Source organism: Nestor notabilis, unplaced genomic scaffold (assembly GCF_000696875.1).
Source record: "Nestor notabilis isolate BGI_N333 unplaced genomic scaffold, ASM69687v1 scaffold11095, whole genome shotgun sequence".
Taxonomy (NCBI): Eukaryota; Metazoa; Chordata; class Aves; order Psittaciformes; family Psittacidae; genus Nestor; species Nestor notabilis.
Window position 1 is genome coordinate 26,927 of NW_009927936.1, and position 22,427 is coordinate 49,353.

General features: G+C 37.7%; 1 protein-coding gene across 1 annotated transcript in view; it reads left to right on the forward strand.

Annotated features, from left to right (window-relative positions):
• The window catches only part of ARHGAP42 (Rho GTPase activating protein 42), a gene marked incomplete at its 5' end in the record, with an annotated part of 50,074 nt that overhangs the window by 25,777 nt on the left and 1,870 nt on the right, over nt 1–22,427 (forward strand). Inside the window, 7 exons of the mRNA XM_010014289.1 lie at nt 1,087–1,145; nt 1,433–1,538; nt 5,531–5,690; nt 8,292–8,436; nt 11,285–11,665; nt 14,214–14,370; nt 15,498–15,560. Of these exons, the coding sequence (XP_010012591.1) occupies nt 1,087–1,145; nt 1,433–1,538; nt 5,531–5,690; nt 8,292–8,436; nt 11,285–11,665; nt 14,214–14,370; nt 15,498–15,560 (1,071 nt within the window). The remainder of the gene's footprint in view (nt 1–1,086; nt 1,146–1,432; nt 1,539–5,530; nt 5,691–8,291; nt 8,437–11,284; nt 11,666–14,213; nt 14,371–15,497; nt 15,561–22,427) is intronic.

Here is a 22,427-nt window from a genome sequence, read left to right on the forward strand (position 1 = left end):
ACTCTTTCAGCCTTATTAAGATAGTTATGGTATGTAGCCCTAAATTTGGCAGAATTTAATTGCATGTTTTTGTTTAAAATTTTCTAAATTAACAGCAAAGCATGTTGTCCTCAGTCTTTCTTTTCTAAATCCCTTAAGCTGTGTACCATGAGATTTCATGGCATCATTGTTGGAGCAGAATAAAAATCTCTGCAAAAGCACAAGGTTTTACCCTGTGCTTTTAGTGTCTTCACAAACACAGTCTCCCTCCTACCCTGTCATTTTCTCTGAAGATTTTTGGTAACAAGAGACAGAATTTTCAAGAATTATGGTACTTCCAAGATAATTTTGGGTCTCAATATATAATATTCAAAAGAAATGTAATAAAAAGCATCAAATCCAGATGGTGGGTGTTCTATGCCTTCTAAAAATCTAGATTTCCTAAACAGGTTACCTAACAAAAGACAGCATTAGAAATGCCTATTCACCCTGGAAAATACACCTAGGATTTATAGTGGAATGCCCATCTACACTTCAGGGGAATGACTGGCTTTGGTTGAAGACATTTATAATACATCTTCAGAAGCATAAATCATTGTAGATACTGTGTTTGTGAAATTAGAACATGAGCTAGCAGTAACTATGTGTTTGTGTCTGTAAGGCAATTCACAGTCTGCCTTTCAGAGATGACTTTTCTAGGATCTCCCAGATCAGAATTTCAGTTCCAAATTTCATCATGTTTTTGCCTTTCTTGGGCAAAAAATTGCTTTTGCAGTCCACCTTACCATGTTATGCAGTTGCATTTATTACACTTCTACAGTATGGAAGCCAGAAAACAAGTCAGTCTCTCTGCTGAAGTGAGTGTCAGTAACTTTCCTTATTAACCTACACGATGATGCCAGCTTCGACTCAAATTTTCGGACTATGTACATGACTGAGTTGTATGCTAGTTGTAATCAGTCATCAGTGAATTGCTTTTCCCAGGACATCAACATCTATACATTGTATAGATGTTGAGGGCTATCATAATCACACCCATAAAACTTGAAAAGACTTGGAGTAATGCTTTTTAATTTTTTTTTTTTTATTATTTCTTTTTACAACCAGATGTCTTTCAGAACCACTGATGACTTTCAAGCTGCACAAAGATTTCATTGTTGCTGTTAGTAAGTAAAGTAATAAATAAAGTAATTTTGTTTCTAACCCTTAATCTCCTCAGTTACTAGCCTTTTGTTGGTTCCAGTATTTGTGGTAACTGCTTTTGGCAAGTTACTTGAAATACAGATTTCAAAATGTTGTAATAAGTATAATCAAATTATTGTCATAATTTTAAAGGCTAATTTTGTTTGGCTTCTTATAATGCATGTGTGTATTAGCATGCATTGATGCCATTTGTAGTAATATCTTAGTACATGTTGTAGTTTATCAACAGTATTTGTTTCCTTTTTAATAGAGTCAGATGATCAGAACTACAGAGTTGAGGCAGTGCATGCACTTGTGCATAAATTACCAGAGAAGAACAGAGAGATGCTGGACATCCTTATCAAGCACTTGGTCAAGTAATTATTTTTTATTTTTCTCTTTGGCATTATTGTAAGATGTGGTTATTTCTGTTTTAAATTTGTCAGTATTGCTTAATCTAATCTCTGTGTTGAAACAATGCCACTTAAAATTCCATTTAATTTCTAAAATGCTGTTCTCAACATCTCAAGAATGCTCATCAAAGAAACAAACAAAAAAAAACCACCATGAAGAGTCATCAAGATGACCAACTATGTTTATAGAATAAACCCACTCAGTGTTTTCATTCACATTCCTACTTACTACAGGAATCATCACTAATTAAATTTAAGAAACATCTAAAACTATGCTAAGGTTGGTAGAACACACTGTTTTGAATCTGACTCGAGGTCCCACACTGTATCAGAAAGGGAGAGCAGATTACTTGTCTTTCCATGTTTGATCTTTTTTTTTCCAACAACTCTGAATTGTAGTATCATTTGAAAACATTAATTCGAACTATTATTATTTATATTTTTGATATCTATATAAATGTCCAAACCCCCTGTGGGGGTTTTCATCAGTTTCTGTGAGTATTAATTAAATGTCAGATGGAGATTTTGCATTTCTTTGAACTGATGACCCTCTGTCTTGACTGAATTACCTTAGCATGTGCTGCGAGACAAAAAAGGCAAGTTTTTATTCTCTTATGTCTCTCTATATCACTAGCTATGTTTACACACCATTATTACATTATAATTTCTTCTGTTTCTGCCTCAAACATTTTTCATGTACATTTTAGTAAATCATTGGTCAGTTTTCATTGGTATTTGTTGAATACGTTTTAATATGTATTATTCTCTCTGGTGCTGTATACTTTTTAGTACATTTAGCAGTGATTTAGGAATGAGAATAATGAAACAGCAGTTGTTCAGAAAAGGCCCACATGACTGCCATATGCGGAAGACATGAGAGGAGTCCATATTGGTTTCATTCCATTCATTACATCCCAGCAATTTTTTTTTGATCACAGCTTGAGCCACAGCCTGCAGTAAGCTGTCTACAGTGGAGCAGTTTTGCTTCCTCTTATAGACATAAGAACTTTGAAAACTGTCTTGATAGGAAATTATTTAGCACTAAAAAATTATATTTGTCACTGTATGTCATTAGCTCCTGGAGAACTAATGTGATAGTGAGCTGCTGTGAATGCTTCCATTGCAAAAACCGATTAGGCGGACCTTACATCTCATTCTACATGGGGTAATCCACAGAACCAGATGAAAGCAAGTTTCCTAAGTCTCAGTACTCAGAGTTGTTTGGTTAGCTAAAAAATACATCTACTGCTTTTTAACCCTCTAAAATGTTAAAACATTTAGCAAGGGATTAATGATTTCTTTAAAAGCTGCTAGTTTGGAAGCCCCAAAATTAGAAATATGTGTACATAGAACTGACTTATTTGTAGGCAGAATTAGTTATTGACCTCTTTTCCTGAACTCTTTTTTCTTAATGTGACCTCGGATGCATTTCCGAAGAAGAGCATGCTGGCAGTATTCCCTTCTTTAATTGATCTCTTTAACTCTTGCCTATTTCATCTTTGATGTGATTTTTATTTCCAATAAATGTAATCTTATGGTTTTATACCGAAAACTTTCAGTTCTTTCCCACATTCAGTTCATCCCTTCTTATTTCTCTATATATAATTTACCAGCTGGTGTTTATGCTGGCAATTCTAACGAGACTGAATTCAAAATTAGTCTCTTGAGTGTACTAGTTATCTTCCTTCCTCATCTTTTTCCTATCACTGTGGCAGATTTTTCAAGGAACAAATGGCAGATGAAGTGCCTCATTTTATGAAAATGAGATATACAGGACAAAAAAACCCAACAAACTAACCTCCTGTTGCTTCATTCTTTTGTTTAAAATACATTTTAAAAATATACATCCTTTCCCTGTATTTCTTTTAACTATTCAGTTTTTTATATATGCTATTGTGTCTAGATGAAAATACTATATACTTTTTAACTATGGGTTACAAAATAAGGATACTATTTTTTTCTTGGTTTATGTCTTAAGGTCTTTACCTCTCTGCCTACCTTGAATTTTGTGTGCAAAATTAAATATAATCTATATGATGTGGGGTGTAGATCATACTAAAACCAAACAAACAAAACCAGCAAATCCTGAAAAGCACCCTGCAGAGAGGTGATACTGCATGAGTATATACTCAGTCAGCAGCTAGGCAGACACAGGAAGTTTGGTGTTATTTTCATATTGGTAACTAATATTTTGGTTTTTAAACCTTCCTAGTCAAATTACCTGTCTACTTTACAGAATATTTTTTTCTTTGTATGATTTAATAACACCATACTTTCTTAAGGTGGATAATCAGGAGTCTGCAATTTGTCAGCATCAAAAATTAACTGGTGATATATCAAAGAAAGAGATTTTGAGGAGAAAGCAACTGCACCTTAATGAATGCCTTACAGCTACCTGAAATGCATGATTATCTTGGCCTATGTCTATTCAGTAGCCCAGCAACAGTAGGACTAGGTCAGGGGAAATTGGCTTTCAAAATAGTCCATTTACAGGCATGGGTTTTTTCTCTTTTGCAAGAAACTGAGTCTTTGAAATGCATTGTAAAAAGTCCTTTTTGGTTACAATGTTATTACAGTCACCATTCCTTTTATTAACAAGCTACCAAATTTGTAACCAAGGAAACCCAAACACAGGACAAACACTACTTTCTCTATAGCTATAAGACTAGGTTTGTGTAAGAGACCTTAACAGTTACTTTGCAGCACAAAGCAGAGTAACATTGCAAAGGGTTATTTTTTTTAGAGTTTTTTAACAAAGCTAGAGCTGAGTAATTAAGAATTCTGTTTTCATAAAAATACTAATGGTCTTCTGTCATCTTCCCACCCCTCTTTACTCAGCTAAGCCAAATGTAAGGTCTCTTACAGAGAAAACAGAAGATAAAATTTGCTCCTACCTGCTAGTTGTCCAGTATTTTATAGATATTACTGTTTCTTAATTTTAAATGGTACAAGAGTTATTTTAATTATGTAGGAAATGGCTAAAAATGCTCCACTTGACAGTGATAGCAGACATGTGAACAAGTGCCTCAATAACTGATTCTGTTTGGTAGCATACTCAGTATAATTAAGCATTAATGTAATTATAAAATCTTTACTTGGCTTGATATTTCTCAGACATGAGTCAATAAGGCAGCTGTGACTGGGGAATCACTGGCAGTTATTTCGAAGGATTGATGATGATACATTTTTTATTTGGCAAATCTTATTTGTGAGGAGAGAAAAGGGGCATTGATTGATGGGTTTCATTTTATTATCTGATAAATTATTGGGAAAACTAAATTTCTGAATTCTACATTAAGAAAAAAAATGACAGAATAGGTACAGTAAGTGATCATGGAATATACAGAAGTAAAAGGTTAATATATTTTAAAGCCAGAGGATGTCATGATCATCTAGCGTAATCTGTACTACAGAAACAGTGATTTCACTGACCCTGTGTTTTCAACATACCAATAAAGAGATGCTATTGCAATTTAAGTGGTTTCAGTAACTAAGTTTCTTTTCTTTACATGAAAGCTAATGTATATTGTTGACCTCTGTTACCACATAGTATTTTCACTAAATCCCACATCATGTATTTGAGTTCCAGTATAATCATTGGAGAGGGATAGGTGCCTGTCCTAAGACTCCTAAACTTTAGATGATCTGGATCATTCTATAGAGACCTCCAAAGATAGTTGCTTTTGCCTGTCAATTGTGTCAGAAACTTAAACACTTAGTGCAGAAAGACGTGCTCATTGTCCATCAAGTTATTGCGGCATGGTAGCCCTAATGGAAATATAATTGTTGTACTACACTGTATTCTGACTCTAGTAAAAGTGAGTTTTAAAAATGTTTTTAAAGGGGAGGTGTGAACTTGGGATCTTGTTACAGAAGTAGTCTTAATAGTGTTTTGCTTGTTAGAATTGCAGTTTGGCACAGCAATTTAATTGCGTATTGTTTGTGTTCATTTAAAGGGTATCATTACACAGCCAGCAAAATCTAATGACTGTATCCAACCTTGGTGTTATCTTTGGACCAACTCTGATGAGAGCCCAAGAAGAAACTGTGGCTGCTATGATGAACATTAAGTTTCAGAATATCGTCGTTGAAATTCTCATAGAGCATTATGAAAAGGTAGAAAGACATTATCTGACTGTTTTGTGATGAAGTGGAACTAAGATCTCATTTTCATTACCATCATTAAGTTCTTAAGAAATCCAGCATTTGTAGAAAGTCATTGATAGAATACTTTCTTCCCACCCCATGCTATAGGTCTGTATTCCTGGCAAGTCTTTTGTCACTGTGCAAGATACAGATCCAGGGCATAATCTCCCATGCTTTGAAGGAGTTGCTCTGAATCTTCAGTTGCTTTCTGTAGATCTCTGTGTCCTTATATCAAGCAGCAGAATGAGAAGGTCATAACTGCTCCAAGCTCCTCCATTTCTCTCAAGCTAGCAGTTTATGAAGGTTCACTCTGAGTGAATGCATGGATTCTCCTCTAAGTGCATCATGTCAGAGTCTTTCAGACTGTTGCTGTCCTTCGGGAATACACCAGCTGCACAGTAAACATCTAGTCCCTCCTAATGTCATGAAACCTCAATGATCCTTCAGTTCCTCTTTTCACAAGCAGCATCAATGTGGATCCCCAGCAGAATCCCACATTTCTGTGCATTGTGTCATTTTTCATGAGTTTAGATACTAAATGAAAAGTAAAAAAGCTGAAGGAAGATATAATTTATCTTAGATGAGGTTTTACTCCTATTACAGGTTTTGTGCCCATCATATCTTTGTGATTTTAAAGTTTCTGAATATTCTGGAACATTCAACCCTCTCTAGGTACTCTTCTGCTTTGAAGAAAAGCACATCTGTGACTGCTTGGTTTATTTTATTTTCCCCAAAGAGACCAGTGACAGCAAAAGTCCATCTCAAACTCTTTCCTCTAACATTGAGTAAGAATTGAGAAAATCCATGAGATCTTAAATTTACTTTCAGTCACTACCATTGCAGGTATGAGCTTCACTGAAAAGTCTCCCTATTTTATTTCATTTTATTTGATTTCAGAACTCAGCAGAATAGTCAAGACCTCTTTTAGTCAAGACCTCTTTTACTTGGTCATCAAAAGGAATTTTATTTTGGGGATCTTTCGCTGATGTATAACACCTCTCAGATAACTAACAAAATAAAGTAGAAAAACTTCTGTGTTTCTTCCATTTTACATTACTAAGCTAAGGGGTAGTTCCTGGTCAATACCAAGATCACCTACACTGGTTGGTCAGTAAGTACTGACAGTACTGCTTGGTATCATCAGTTATCCTTCTTAGGGACTCCTCAAAATTGGTATGATATGGATAGCCTCCTTGGCTGTAACTCCAAAATATATATATTACGGGTTTCCAACACTGAATTTCTTCAGAAAATTACAAGCTCATTCAACACAAAGACCATGGCTGCAAAATCGAAATCGCCCTTGCTCTATTTCTCTGTCTGCAGACTTTTTTTGTATTGATATGCTACTTACTAATGCCTAATACAGGATTAATGTACTTCAAGAGCATTTCAAGACATCCATTAAAGTATTTTTTACTGTGAAAGTGTATTTGCTTTCTTCCACTTCTGTGAATGGAGTGAAGGTATCTTTTCATTGCTCACTTCATCCACTTCTGGGAGTTCCCTACCGAGAGAGGGTCCAGAAATTCTTGCAGAGATGTGTTCTGGCATTGCATAGTATTTAGCCTACAAAACTCGGTCCTGTGGAGACTGGGCACTTCTGAGTCCTTCAGTAGCTTATTCAGGCAATCTATCTCTGTAAAACCTGATCTCCATTAGACAGAATTCCTTCCACAGAATACCATAAGAGATATTCAGTAGAGTTTAAAGTCTACATTAGGATGAATAAGTGAGAAAGAAGATGTGAAATTAAAACCTGCAAATCTTTTGGCCATATTTTTTGCTTCAGTCATCCTCCATGGTAGTTATATTTACAAGAAGATTTTTAGGGTCTCTGCTGTATGTATCTTGGAAATTGCAGACAGATGATATAAATGAAAATCAAGAAAATTACTGGACCTTCTGCATTGCTTTTCCTGGCAGGCTTGCCAAGTTAATCTACAGAGTTCTTTAAGATCTTAAGTGTGCCTGTATAGATCACAGTGAGATACCCTTAAAAAATTATTTCTTTCTGCAGCAATGAAGCACAAAATTGACCAGTGGTATGTAAAAGATAAAAACCAGGAGATGTTCCAAACATAAAGACATTCCTCATCAAACTTGACATGTTTGGCAAAATAAAGTGCTTTTTTGAAATATAAACTGGATTCTAATAACTTATGACTATGACACATTTCTGTGGCATATAAAAGCTTTCACATGAACGCAGAGAAAAAATTCAGTCTTCATAATATATTAAAGAATATATTACTTCTTGGGCAGGAGTTAGTAGTTGTTTGCTTTCCAATTTAGACTGTTAAGCGCTTCTTAAGAAGGGCTATAAAACTAATTAAACAAATACTTTTCTATAATTAGTATAAATTTTAAGTACAGTATTCTTGTTCTCGGATTGTAAAACGAGATCAGAGCAAAGCTTGTATTCTGTGAATTTACTCTTTTGTAAAATAATGTGTGAGACTATTACAGGATTAATTTCAGGCACAGTGGTGAGGAAAACAAATGGAATAATAATGCAGGTGTAAAAGTACCTCTTTATGTCATTCTGTCCCTTTTTTTTTAATTATGCAGATATTTCACACTTCACCAGACCCCAATATTCCTCTACCCCAACCTCAGTCCCGATCAGGTTCAAGAAGGACAAGAGCAATTTGTCTCTCCACAGGTTCACGTAAACCCAAAGGAAGATATACACCGTGTCTTGCAGATCCTGACAGTAAGTTTGTCCTTGTTGACTGTTCAGCTTCCTTTTTATGTCTTGTCTTTAACTTTCCTGAATAATGAGTAATATCCATTAGGTATTGTATTCCAATAATTACAAGCATAACAGGTGGGGTTTCATCAGATTTTTAATCTCTGTGAGTCACAGCCACACTTTTCAATGACCACATTCCTTGCTTCTCTCAGATGAGGAAGACTATTTGCTTTTAGGCAAGCCTTGTATTGCTTGTGTTCAAAAATCATTTAGAGTAGGCTTTGTATTCTAATCTAAATTAGAATGTAGACTGCTTGGAAACTCAGAAGTTTGTTGTATGAAGTTCATCTCATTTGCTTGTAAGATGATTAGAAAGGTTGAGAAGCTGTAAATAGAATCTTTCCTCTCCTCCTGTAGTAAATGTAATTCAGTCAAGGTCAGGACCATTATTTGGCCTTATTCATACGCATGAAACTGTGGTCATTGGTTCAAAGCCAGCAATTGCCTAGTTGCCAAAACCACTGAAACTTGGTGAGTTTTCTGGAATAGAAACAAACTCTAATGTTTTTGGGAGAAACGGTATACCATAGCATATGGTTTACTGTTTAATAGCAGGGAATTATATTTATGACTAATTGCTGCTTAGAATGCTTATTCATTTTCATCTAGAAGTGACTACTAAAAAGTTTTGCTTCAATCATTTTCATCTAGTGGGCCATCACTTTTTTTACTTACTGGCTATGCCAGTAAAAAGTAATAAAACTTTATCAAAGATTAAGTTTTTAACAGTTCTGCGATGCAACAGACTTCCAGAAAAACTTGTGTGTCCCTTGGTTCCTCATCAAGATTTACATAAAACTGGTACAGTAAATTAATCCACAGTTAAGGTGCATCTGTTCTTGAGGATCTGTTGTAATTCTTAATTCTATAATGTTAGGAAATGTATCCTCTGTACACTCCTGCACAGGTGCTGCATTTTCCATATGTTTATGTTGCATGATTCCTGCCAGTGAGAATTTAAATACTAAATAAGAGCAATAGCTGCCAACATATCACTTGCCAGTGTGCATTGCATGGGATCCTGAGCAAGAAGTTGCAGAGGAATCATGAGTTACATTCACCAGAGGACAAACTGGGGAAGTTTCAACTGTGCTTCACTGTGTAACTGCAGTGAGTGAATGCCAGCATAAAAAAGAGACATTTCTGTGCAAGCATTTTGCAGAGCATATGCAAGCTCATGGCAGAGGGTTTGGAAATAGATGATCTTAAGGCCCTTTCCAACCCAAACCATTCTATGATTCTGTGATTCTTCATTCAGACAAATCCTGAGCTGGTGGCTTAATTTGAACTAAGTCTAACCAAAGAGCTTTCCACTTGTGCTTTGCTTATTAGCTGAAGATCAGCACTTGCTTATGCAACTTCCAGTTAAGATCTCGGTTATGCCTGGTAGGCCAAAGCAGAAGCAGAGGTATTCTCCTTGCCAAGTATCTCTAGGTGTGGCTGGAGACAGGCAGGAGAGAGCCTTGGCTTCTAGCAGGAGGAATTTCTGAAGTACTAGATGGGTTTAAGTCATCATTTAAATGAAGCACAGACACTTAACTGTATTGCAGGCGATTAGGGAATTCTGTATGGTGTAAGAAAATGAACTACAGGTTTCAAATGGTAGGGAATGATAGAAAATTATAGAAAATGCATCTGGCAAATTCAGACTGCAGCCAGTCTAGCAGTTTTGAAGGGCCTAATGGTCTGTAAAGGGGCAAGATGAGAGACAATCTAATCTACCAGAATTCTGGCTAGAAGTGGACAGAATATTTCACAGTACTGTACCAGTGTCACTACTGTTGTCAGAGCTACTCACTGTGAAAGGCACTAATACTTCTGACCTTATCTGTAGTATTGTGAGGGATTCTGGTCACTTGTTGCCAAGGATATTGTAACATTTGGAGGAAGACCAGCTGTATCATGGTGATATCTTGTAACTACGATGTGGTTGAAGAATACGCATTCTCTGCTTCTTGTGAAACTTGTGAAATGTGTATCTCCTAGCTTTTGGGAAGAAATCCTACTAGTAACCAGTGTATGATTAGAATAGACTGAATCCAATCTTCAAAATAATTCAGCCCTCACTGTATTATAGGCCAGTGCTTCCTCAGTTCTGATGCGTGTTTCTGCCTTTATATCATCAGTAAATTACTTGAGGATATTCCTACTTTCGGTTGCAAAAGATTGCTGGGAACAAGATCAGTACAAAGATTTTTGTGTAGGTAGGTGACTTTCTCTAAGATCAATCTAATTGAAGAAATTCATCAAATGTTCAGCATTCAAGTTGCAAGTAAAGGAATGAGTTGTCCTGCAGGATAGATATTTCAGGGAAAGAACAGACTTTGGACTAGTCTTACAGATACTGCAGAGATACTCAGCAGCTTGGTAACTGAGGTGAAATTTAGTTCTTGTGCCTGCTGGCAATAAAGTCATACATTTAAGAATGTAGGTGTGACAACAACCACAACATTTGCTTTATCATGGAAATCCAGCAAGATACTCACCACAAAGATATTGCAGCTTTGTCAAGTTTTCTAAGGATTATCTGTATTGCAGGCAATCATTTTAAAATGCAAGCTTCTATGTGAGATAGTTTAGCCTGTAGCTGAACATCAGCTCTAAAGAAACAGGCATGAAAGGCAGCTCTTCCAGGTTAAGAATATGTGTGAAACTTAGTGTAACTAAATAGGTAATTTGTCTTGACTCATTGCCTCTGAAACCATAAATTAATGAATTTGATGACAAGTGAGGTACAAGGGGCTAAAGGTGGCACATGATTACAAAATGTAAATTACTTCTTTCTCTCCCACACCTTACTCTTCCCTAGGTGACTCGTACAGCAGTAGCCCAGACAGCACTCCCATGGGCAGCATTGAATCTCTCTCTTCTCACTCCTCTGAGCAGAACAGTACCACCAAATGTACACCCTCACAGCCCAGGGAGAAATCAGGAGGGATTCCATGGATTGCCTCTCCAGCTTCTTCCAATGGACAGAAGAGTTCAGGCCTCTGGACTACGAGTCCAGAATCCTCATCAAAGGAGGATGCAACCAAAACAGATGTGGAGTCAGACTGCCAAAGTGTAGCTTCTGTCACGGGACCAGAGAATGCCTCTCCACCAACAGACCTGACCAAGAAGAGTTCTTGCAGTCTGTCTGGGCTGAAAAGGTCTTCAACATCTTCCCTTAGATCAATTCCATCAGCTGAAGGTAATTTCCAGGATCTTTTAGGACATCTGTGTTTTCTGTGATGCATCAGAAAGCAAGAGCTGAATCTGAAAGCAGCAGTTAATTAATGGTATTAATTAACCTCTTTTTGGTTTTGGTTGGGGTTTTTTTTATTTGTTTTCTGTGGTATGTTCTTTCAGTTTTCAAACTGTTTCTGAGATATTTCCATTGCACTGTTCAAACAGCTTAAATGGTACCAGTGTTTCTCAGAATTTAGAGTACTCTCCTCATCTAAACCATCTTGTAAGAAGATTGCTGCTGTGTAAGAAGAGTTGGTAGCTGTGTTCTGTTGCTGTGTCAAAGGAGTGAATGCTTGCAAGGATTGATACTGATCAAAAGCTAGCATTAAAATTTAAAAAGCACCAGGCTTAACATATCCAGTAAATAACAGTTTTGTTACTCCTTGTTGGTGTGCTTGCTTTTTTGTTTGTTTGTTTGAACTATATGTCTGAAACCCTGCTGATGGAATGACTCCTTCGATCTGCCTTACTTATATGGTTTGTTATCCAGTACTGCAAGTAGACTAGCTCAAACAGAAGATTATGGCTGAATGGTGCCATATATAGACATGATGTGCAAAAACCCAACTTTAGGAAGCCATTTCAGTGCACAAGTTAGGATGCTAGTTTTGCTGTTCAGTCAAAGAGGAATGCTGCTTCAAAGAACATCCTCAAAGCACCTAAGCTGAGCCCGTGTCCAGTATAAGCCTGTAGACAAAGCTTCTTGCAAGACAGGGAAGCTTAGAAACAGCTTCTCACTTGGAGTCTTGTGTACAGTTCTGGTGTCCTCAACATAAAAAGGACATGGAACTGTTGGAACAAGTCCAGAAGAGGGCCACAAGGATGATAAGATGGGTGGAGCACCTCCCGTATGAAGACAGGCTGAGAAAGTTGGGGCTCTTCAGCCTGGAGAAGGGAAGCTGCATGGAGACCTCATAGCAGCCATCCAATATCTGAAGGGGGCCTACAAAGATGCCAGGGAGGATCTCTTCATTAGGGAGTGTAGTGCTAGGACAAGGGGTAACGGGTTCAAACTTAAACAGGGGAAGTTTAGGTTAGATATAAGGAAGAAGTTCTTTACAGTGCGGGTGGTGAGGCATTGGAATGGGTTCCCCAAGGAAGTTGTGAATGCTCCATCCTTGGCAGTGTTCAAGGCCAGCTTGGATGGAGTCTTAGGTGACATGGTCTAGTGTGAGGTGTCCCTGCCCATGGCACGGAGTTGGAACTAGATGATCTTACGGTCCTTTGCAACCCTAACTACTCTATGATTCTTTGATTCTTAATGTAGACAGTTCTGCTAAATGCTGTTAGCTGAAATGCCTCTGAACCCTTGCTGTTCTGAATACCTCTGTGAGAACATGAGGTGATACTGCACTATATTGGCACCTATGTGGAAGTTACTTTAGAAGAAACACCTTCTTGAAATCAGTATATTTGCAATGGTTTGGATTTTGAAGCCTAACAGTCAGCACTGAAACAGTGAGCTCCAATAGACTGAGTGCTGACTTTGCCACTGAGCTGCCAATAGTATGAGTAATTCAAGTACAGGTGGACTAAATATGTGGCTATGTGCAAAACCTAAAAGTTTAAGAAAGTTCTCAACCCTCAACCCCCCAGGGATAGTACAGGCTTTTTCATAAGACTTACATATATGAATTAGTATTATACTAACAGTATTAATAATGTAGAATAATAATTACCATTAACAATTATTTATAAAATACAATTCTGTTAGAAAATAATATTAATAATATAGATATTGTTTTTCTTTTAGGGAATCTCCTTATATTATAACAGCTTTTAAAGCATTATTAAGCATCTGTTGTTCTTGGGAATAAAGAAACACAGAAGTAGATGCAGTTGTTGTCTTGCAGAATGTATATGCAAACAAGGCAATAATCCACAGATAAGTCATCTTAAAGACGTGTGGCCATGCCTTGTGTTCATTAAGAGGACTTTAGTGTGTCCACTGCAGTCTGTACAGGTATAGGTTTATCAAGTTACAGTAGCAATTGTTGTAGGCAAATCATGATCATTAAGTTTGAAATATTTTTTAAGATACAAGAAACTTCTGTGGATACTGAAATATTAATTCTTACAAATCAGTGAGGCCTGATTTCGTAGTGGATGCTGCATCAAGCCAGAATTTAGACTAGATTACTTCCTGACATGCCTTCCAACATGAATTTTTTCTACAATTCTCTGTAGTGTACTACTTTATAAATGTTGTTTTTACTGTTACTTTTTCGTGACACTACTATCTATCTACTTATGTGCAATGTCATTTTTTAGGCTTCACAATTTTAATGTCGTTTCTTCATTGTCATTGTTGTTGCTTTTCTTCTGGCTTTCTGTCTGAAAGGCTGTTTCTTCTCTCTCTTAGGAAGTACTTTGTCTATTTTGCCTTTTACATAAAATAAAGAAACAAACAAATAACGCAGCAACAACAAAAACTTTGCTTTGCATGTTACACGTTATGAAACAACTTCAAGTTACCTTTATTATTCCCTGTATTTTGTTGTTTTTTTCAGGTAACAAAAGCTGCAGTGGATCTGTACAGAGTTTATCTTCAGCAGATACCAAAGATACACCAAAAGCTCTACCAAACCCTGATTTGCCTCCCAAAGTGTGCAGGAGAGCAAGATTAGATACTGCATCAAGTAATGGCTATCAAAGACCAGGATCTGTGTAAGTCATCAAGGCCCTTTGGATTGTTACAGTATTGTCTACTATAAAGTGATCCCAGAGAGCTACATTAGTAATTAAAGAAGCATCCATGAATACTTGGTTTTAATATTTCTGTATGTGTGAAATTTTTATGTAGCTTCATTAAACTGTAAACAAAGGAGACATTGCATGAAATCTGTTGAAGTGAGTTAAAAGACTTCCATTGACTTCATTAGACTACAGATAAGGTCTATAATGAAGAAACATATTTTTGTAAAGTGATTAGTTATATTATGTCTGGTTCTTCTGAAATTTAATGTTTAAAGGAACATAAATGCTACTTACTGTCCTTGCTATTAGGTCAAAAAGATCATCAGATTTTATTAATGTAAGTCCAAAATTGGAGGAAGGAAAAAAAAACAAAACCCAACCTTCTGCTCTGAAATTTCTTCAGTTGCTGCATATTAAATAGTAGATTTCTAACAGCGTTTTTGTTTTGGTTTTGTGTTGGGAGAAGGGTAGTTCTAAGCAATAGAGTTTATAATTTAGTCTGCTGACATTTAGCAATGTTTCTCAGTGCTTTTAGCACAGACTTAAAAGTCAGAAGATCTTTACTGTAATCTTGGCTTTGACCCAGAATATCTCTTTCCCCATGAACAAGTGATTTCCAGATGTGCAGAGCACCAAGAAATTCTCCAAATACTGGAGGACTCTATGCAAACTCTTCACTTTTTAAACTGGAAGAGTTCACTGTAGTCGTTTCACAGTCTACTGTGTCTTACTTAAACAGAGAGTCCTGCACAGCTCAAGAGTTCCAGCATCATAGTGACAGACTGTCAGTAAAAGCATTTCCAATATATCTACCGGCCATCTATGAATATTATTTTAAATATAGGGTGTTGAGATTTCCCTTCCTGACTCAGAAGGCACTGGAGCATGTGGAAGTCAGTGGCCCCAATTACATTATGTCCTTAAGAATGCTGCTCAACAGGGACTTAAATCCAGCTTTTGAATTTCCTCAGTTTCTCTTAAGTGAGTAACCAAAACAATTAAAAAAAATATGTCTGTATCTTTAGATGGTTAAAAGTGAAACTGGTCTGCGTATTTAATGGGTGAAGTTTAAAGTAAGGTGGTGTTTTTATTTTCAGAGTGGCTGCAAGAGCACAGTTGTTTGAAAGTGCTGGTTCACTTAAACAGGTTTCTTCAGGACGGTAAGTGCTTCATACTGTTTAACAATTTGTAAAATCCTTTCTGTTTTACTGACTTCAAAGATTGAAGTAGGTATGTTGGAGCTTTGTTCTGTGTCTTCTGGACAGCATCATGTGGCATGTGAAATTTTTGCAATTTATTAAACTCATCCTTTCTCCAAAATCAAGCTAATTCTAATAGAGAATACCAGCCAGTCTGGCGATTCTGTCACTTGAGTGAACTGTGGTAAAAGATGCTCAGGTTATTGATCTGTTTAAGGACACTGCTACAGAGTAAATTAATAAGATTTAAATTAGGATACTGTACATATTCTATACAGCTGTTCATATATACATGCTTTCATCAGAGTAGCAAACATGTTACTTTATGGTAATTTGCTCCTATAGGCAGGTCTTAAATAGCAGCTGCTTTAGAAAGTTCAGGGTTAACTTGATGAGGATTTCTGTCCTTGCCATCACACCTTCCAGTGTATCTACCTGGAGAAACTGTGGCCTTTTCTTCTTGATAGTGCACAGGAGGAATTACTTATATTTTTCTTTCTTACAGTTGTTGTATTTATTTGGCGGATTTAATTCATTCTTATTATTCTATGAATTCAGAATATTTTGATAAGTGTTCATCTGGGAAGCAGCATCTTCCATATGTTACTAACCCCCTTACAACTGATAGACTAAAGCAGATAATCAGGGAACTGGATGTGAGAAAAAGTCTGTCTCTTTTTTCACTGTCCCTACGTTTCAAGTTCTTTGAGACCCAACATATGTTTTTGTGCATCGCTTTGTTCACTGCTACCAGGATCTTACTGGAACTGTCAAGCAAGCTAGGGGGAGGTTGGGGAGGAATTCAATCAATTAATCCAGAAGTAGTAATCTAGCGTAGCACAGCTGTAAAGGAAAGTGCCAGTGTATGCTGAGACATGTGGCAGTGTTCTTTCTGACAGGTCTATCAGGGGAGAGAAACAGCTGACCTGCAAAGGCCCACTGATTTTGATTGAGAAAAGCAGCTTACAGATACTAAGGCTGCTATTGTTTTGTGTAGTACTTGAACTGTAAGATGATAATAAAAGAGGGTGCCATGGGAAGAAAAAGGTAGGAAAAGAACAGGGCAATAATCTAAGGAAATATAAATTAAGAGACTGGAATGTTCTTAAGCCAGAGTCCTAAGACAAGAGTGATGACTGCTTCACCAATCCTGCATTATTTCACCTTTCTACTCTCATTTTTGTATTACGCCTTTCTTGTAAACTCTCCCCTCTTGCTCCCTCGGAGCCTGTGCCACCTGTATCTGTATATAAAAAGCACGTAAGAAGCAAAAATCTGACAAAGAAAAAATGTAGCAGTTTGATAATGGATATGGAGAGCCAATAACAAAGCCGAAAACGCTGAAAAGCTTTATAGCTCCTCTACTTCAGCCTTCTTAAGAAGGCAGAAGAGCAACAGTAACAAGGAGAATGGAAAATAAGAGGTGAGCAGGCAAAATGAGGAAGAAAGAAGAAGTAGCTCAGCTGTTCTTACTGTGCTGCTAAAGTCTGAGTACATTTTTGCAATTTAGAGCCAGCTTTTGTTTGCCTCTCATGCATATTATGAACACGAAGGCTGATTTAAAACCTTAGGATAGTCATTTTTTAGCTTTAAAGTATGCAGAAATCATGGTAATTACATCTTGATCCACCCAGTAGAAAGGCTGTCTGTGGTCATAACTCTGCTACCTAATGAGTGTATGCAGGACAGAGTGTAAGACAGAGAGACTATTTTTAAGCTTTCTGGTTTGATACCAGAAATACTTAAGACAGTGTTGAACTCTGTGCAGGAATAATTTACCCTGCTAAAATAACTAGTTTTGAAATTTTAAGCTACTGCTTACCTATATTTTATAGTATCTGAGTAGCTTCATTTGTATTTGAAGCATCTGTTGCCTCTTGTGGTCATTTGTACAGTTAACAGATCAAAAGTACCTGTAGAGCTTTGCAGTCTCACATGTTTTTATGTGTTCCAGCAGATAATTTTATACTTGACACTTTACCACCAGAGTGGCCCGATGTTACTTAATTCCTTCTTCCAAGAGGTATTCGCAGCCCTGCTTCCTGACTTGGTATAATGCAATACTCTATCATGAGTGTGTGTCCCCTTTTTCTTTTTTAATGCTGGGACATTATTTGGCCTGGCGGTTTTCTCTCCTTGTATGCATGAGTACACGCCCCCATAGCACTACCAGTTTGAACAGATTTCTTTTAGTCAGAAAGAGAATGAGAGGCCATAGTACATAGTACAAGTACAGCTTGCACTCTTCTTTTTCCACTTCCAGTTGCTGTGACTTCTCCCATTCCTTCCCTTCTGACTTGAAGTTTATTATTCATCCATCTTCCCCAATGTGGTATTAAGCTACTGTCTACACTGAGACCAATCCCTATTGCTCATCTACACACTTGAAAGAGGCAAAGGAGTTTTCTTACCACTTTCACAAATATTGCCATTAGATAACAGTCTTAGTAAGGTCTGAGGTCTCTATTGCAGTTTCTGTACAAAATGCACCATCACATAATCCCTGACTCTACATTTTCTTGACTTTGATTTAGAGGTACACACAAAGTCAAGTCTCCTGAAGTGAGAAACTGCATTATAAGAGGAGAAATTTTCATTAGAAAAGAATACATAAAAAATAGAAAGGGGGAGATGGTGACAGTAAATGGCTCTAGTTTAGCAGCAGGATATCTATGCTTGATGGGTTGGGACATTAATAGGAGTAGTATGAAGCCCTCTAGATCCACACTCCCCTCCCAACCATATAATTAAATATGTTTTCCCAGTCATTCTTCTGGTTTTATTTTCATGTTATTTTTTGCTATGTCCAGACCAGCATCTCCAGGACTCTATAAACCTTTCCTCTTCCTGTAGAATACTATTAACTGATGAGTCATTTGAGAGAAGGATTCATGTGTTTTCCCACAGTCATTCCTGTTCCGGCTTCTTCGTCTTGCTAGACTGAAAACCCATTAGGGCAGGAGCATAGTTTTAAAACTTATTTATAACTTCTAAAATTATAGTTCTGGTTTTTGTTGTTGGTATTATTATTATTGTGGTTGTTATTATTAAAAGGGCCTCAGGTGTTGTTGACTGCATGTAGTCAAGCAAAATAATTTGGCTGCTATTATAAGTCTATCATTATGGACTCAAAAAAAAAAGTAATAAAAAGTAGGAAGAGGTAAAATGCATTTTTCTCATCTGGAGTCTATCCAGTAAAGTCATGGAAAGAAGGAACTTCTAGGAAATATTACCATTTTCTGAAGTTGTCTTTTTCTGTCTGCACTAAACAACATGAATCACACTTTTCTCAGATTGTTAGCCTCATATTAAGAGAACCATAATAAGTGATGGTGATGTTACCACATGCTTTTTCAGAAACAGCCTTGTTTGTAGGGAAGACACCATTAACACTGCAAATAAGAATGTCCATTCTCATAATCACACACAAAACATAGAAATGCCTGAGAACCTGCAACTGCTTTTCAAGGTTAATGCTTCTAGCTGAGTAGGGTTAAAGTAATAACTATTATGAGAACCTAGGTAATCAAATCAAGTGTGGAAGCAATAGCCAGGAGCTTGAAAATTGCTAGAGAATTATGAGTAAATATTCTTAGAATCTGTCTCTCATTACACCATCCCACACAGTTTGTAGATAACATTGAGTTGTAATTATTCTGTATCAGGAGCAAGTTAGTGGGAAGGATCCTGTCAGTCATAAGCTTTTGAGAAATTGACATCTTTGTACATGTCTTTGTATATCTGTTGAAATATCAAAAGCTGGGAAGCTTTTTCTTTCTAGAGCTGACCAAGTCAGAGTCCATGTTTTCTTACCTTCTTTTTACTTTTAGGGTAAACATACTTGGATCAAGTAAAATTGGAAGCTGAAAACAGAACAGTTTGGTAGACATAAGAGAATATAGGATAAAATGGCATTTATTTTCTTAACTTTTTCTAAGGGCAGTAAAACATGTCATATTTCAAGAATAACTTAAATAATTCTGCCTCACATTTAAATATTGCTGTTCTGTTTTATTATTGCCTTAAATGTCTTGTCACTGTATTACTCAGATGTCCCATTCTTAACATGGGAAACTGGCTTGATAGTCGTAGAATCATAGAATAGTTTGGGTTGGAAAGGACCTTATGATCCCCTAGTTCCAACCCCCCTGCCATGGGCAGGAACACCTCACACTAAACCATGTCACCCAAGACTCCATCCAGCCTGGCTTTGAACACCGCCAGGGATGGAGGTTCTACGCATTAGTAAGGATCAAAATCATCCCCGTTCTTTAGTAAATTCATTACCAATTACCTTATATTTATTGCAACTATACTCATTGTTAACAGTTACTCTACAGTTTTATACCTGCAAAATACATGATTAGGCCACACAGGAGTACTGGGTTTGCGAGGCAAGGTTTTGGTAGCAGTGTGGCTACAGGGGCAGCTTCTGTGAGAAGCTGCTAGAAGCTTCCCCCATGTCCGATAGAGCCAGTTCCAGCTGGATCCAAGCTGGACCCACCACTGGCCAAGGCTGAGCCCATCAGCAACAGTGGTAGCGCCTCTGGGATAACACAGTTAAGAGCTGGGGAAAAATGCTGTGTAACAGCAGCCAGAAGAGAATAAGAATGTGTGAGAGAAACATCCCTGCAGACACCAAGGTCAATGCAGAAGAAGGAGGATGTGCTCCAGGTGCTGGAGCAGAGATTCACCGCAGACCATGGTGCAGACCATGGTGAGGCAGGCTTTGCCCCTGCAGCCCATGGAGTACCCAATGCTGGAGCAGACGGATGCCCGAAGGATGCTGTGACCCCGTGAGAAGCCCATGCTGGAGCAGGCTTCTGGCAGGACCTGTGACTCTGTGGAGAGTCACATGGAGCAGGTTTGCTGGCAGGACTTGTGATCCCGTGGGGAATTCACACAGGAGCAGCCTGTTCCTAAAGTACTGCACCCTGTGGAAGGGACCCACACTAGAGCAGCCTGTTCCTGAAGGACTGCACCCTATGGAAGGGACCCATGCTGGAGCAGTCTTCCTGAAGGACTGCACACCACGGAAGGGATCCGTGCTGGAGCAGTTCATTAAGAACTGCAGCCCAGGGAAGGACTTATATTGAAGAAGTTCATGGAGGACTGTCCTGTGAGGAGTCCTCCCCCTGAGAAGGAAGGAGCAGAAGAGATAACATGTGATAAACTGACCACAGCCCCCATTCATCATCCCCCTGCACCACTCAGGGAGGGAGGTGTCAGGGAACTCGGGAGTGAAGCTGAGCCCAGGAAGAAGGAAGGGGTGAGGGGAAGGTGTTTTTAAGATTTGGTTTTGTTTCTTATTACCCTACTTTGATTTCAGTGGTAATAAATTAAACTGATTTCCCCAAGTTGTGTCTATTTTGCCCATCACAGCAACTGGTTTTTGATCTCTCCCTTTCCTGGTCTCGACGCAAAAGCCTTTCATCATGTTTTCTTTCCCCTGTGCAGCTGAGAAGGGCAGTGATAGAGAGGCTTTGGTGGGCACGTGATGTCCAGCCAGGGTCAACCCACCACAACAGAAAATAACTGTTTTTCCAGTCTGGGTCAGTATAATTAGAACACCTGTAGCGCTCTTTGTTGTATTGACTTTGAGAAAAAATGATCTCGAGATTAAATATTCAATTCTAGTTTGTAGGTGACTTTCGGTAAAGCCATCTATGTCTCTCTGTATATTTTAGTGTATATTATGTAGATTATTATGTATAAATGTGTATGTATTATCTGTAGTAATGAAACTTCATACCTCTCTTGTTGACTGTAGATGGCAAATTCTTCCTAACAGTAGGCACAAAGGAGTTGTCTTGAAAAAATGCCACAAAGAGCAGTCTATACCAGCTAGAAAGCTAACATTTAAGTAAAGTAGACAAACAGGAGTCCAGTACTCATGTTGTTCTAGTTAGCAGTGGAGATGTATCCAGAATGACAGTACTGAGTTAGAAATATTTTCAGCATCCTGAAAACAAGGTACCCTTGGATACTGTGGGCACAACTCAAAATTCTTGACCTCCTCTGGAAATCTCAGCCCGAGAGTATAGCCCTTGATGAGTCAGTTGCTCACTTGGGATGAAGGCAAAACATGCCATTTAGTCTATTCATAAATCAGCTTCAGAGAAACCTAAGAAAAGCTTTCTCTTCAGAGGGAGAAAACATTTCTGGAAAGCTCATACATACAAACTTTGGAATGTCCAGACACTCTCACACCCTTTTAAGGATTCAGATGAACAATGGTGTGCTAGTACTGACTGGGACCAGGGTATAAGGCCAAGGTAGAGAGGTGCTTTCTGCTCCCTTTAGGAACTCCATCCCTGCTTAACCTCCCCAGGGAGGTGTGGAACTCCGAAAGTGAAGTGCCATCGCCCCATCAGTGGTACTCAAATAAAATAGACTTCTCATGCTAATGTTTGTGATGTGGCATTGTTATTAATCTAACTTAGAACTGTTATCTAACTATTTTGGAAGGAAAGACAAAACAGATTGCATGTCTCTTACATATATACGTTCTCAAAAAGTATGCAAAAAGCATTAAACTTTACCAGAGGTCACATATTGGGTCATTGAGTTAAATCCTGGCTTGAAGGAAAGCTGAATCAGTATCTCCCCAGCATGTCATACAAAGGTGAAATAATCAACTAGTTCATCCTCACTTGGTATAATGTGGGCTTCCAATAAGTTGAAAGAAACTCAGAAAAAAACCTACAGATCATATAAAAATTGCTTTGAGTGTATCAATTGAAGTCAAGGTATTAGGTAAAGCGCAGGAATCTAGAGAGAACTCTGAATTTTCATCTTCGTGGTCAGTCCCTCATTTTGTACTTTGCA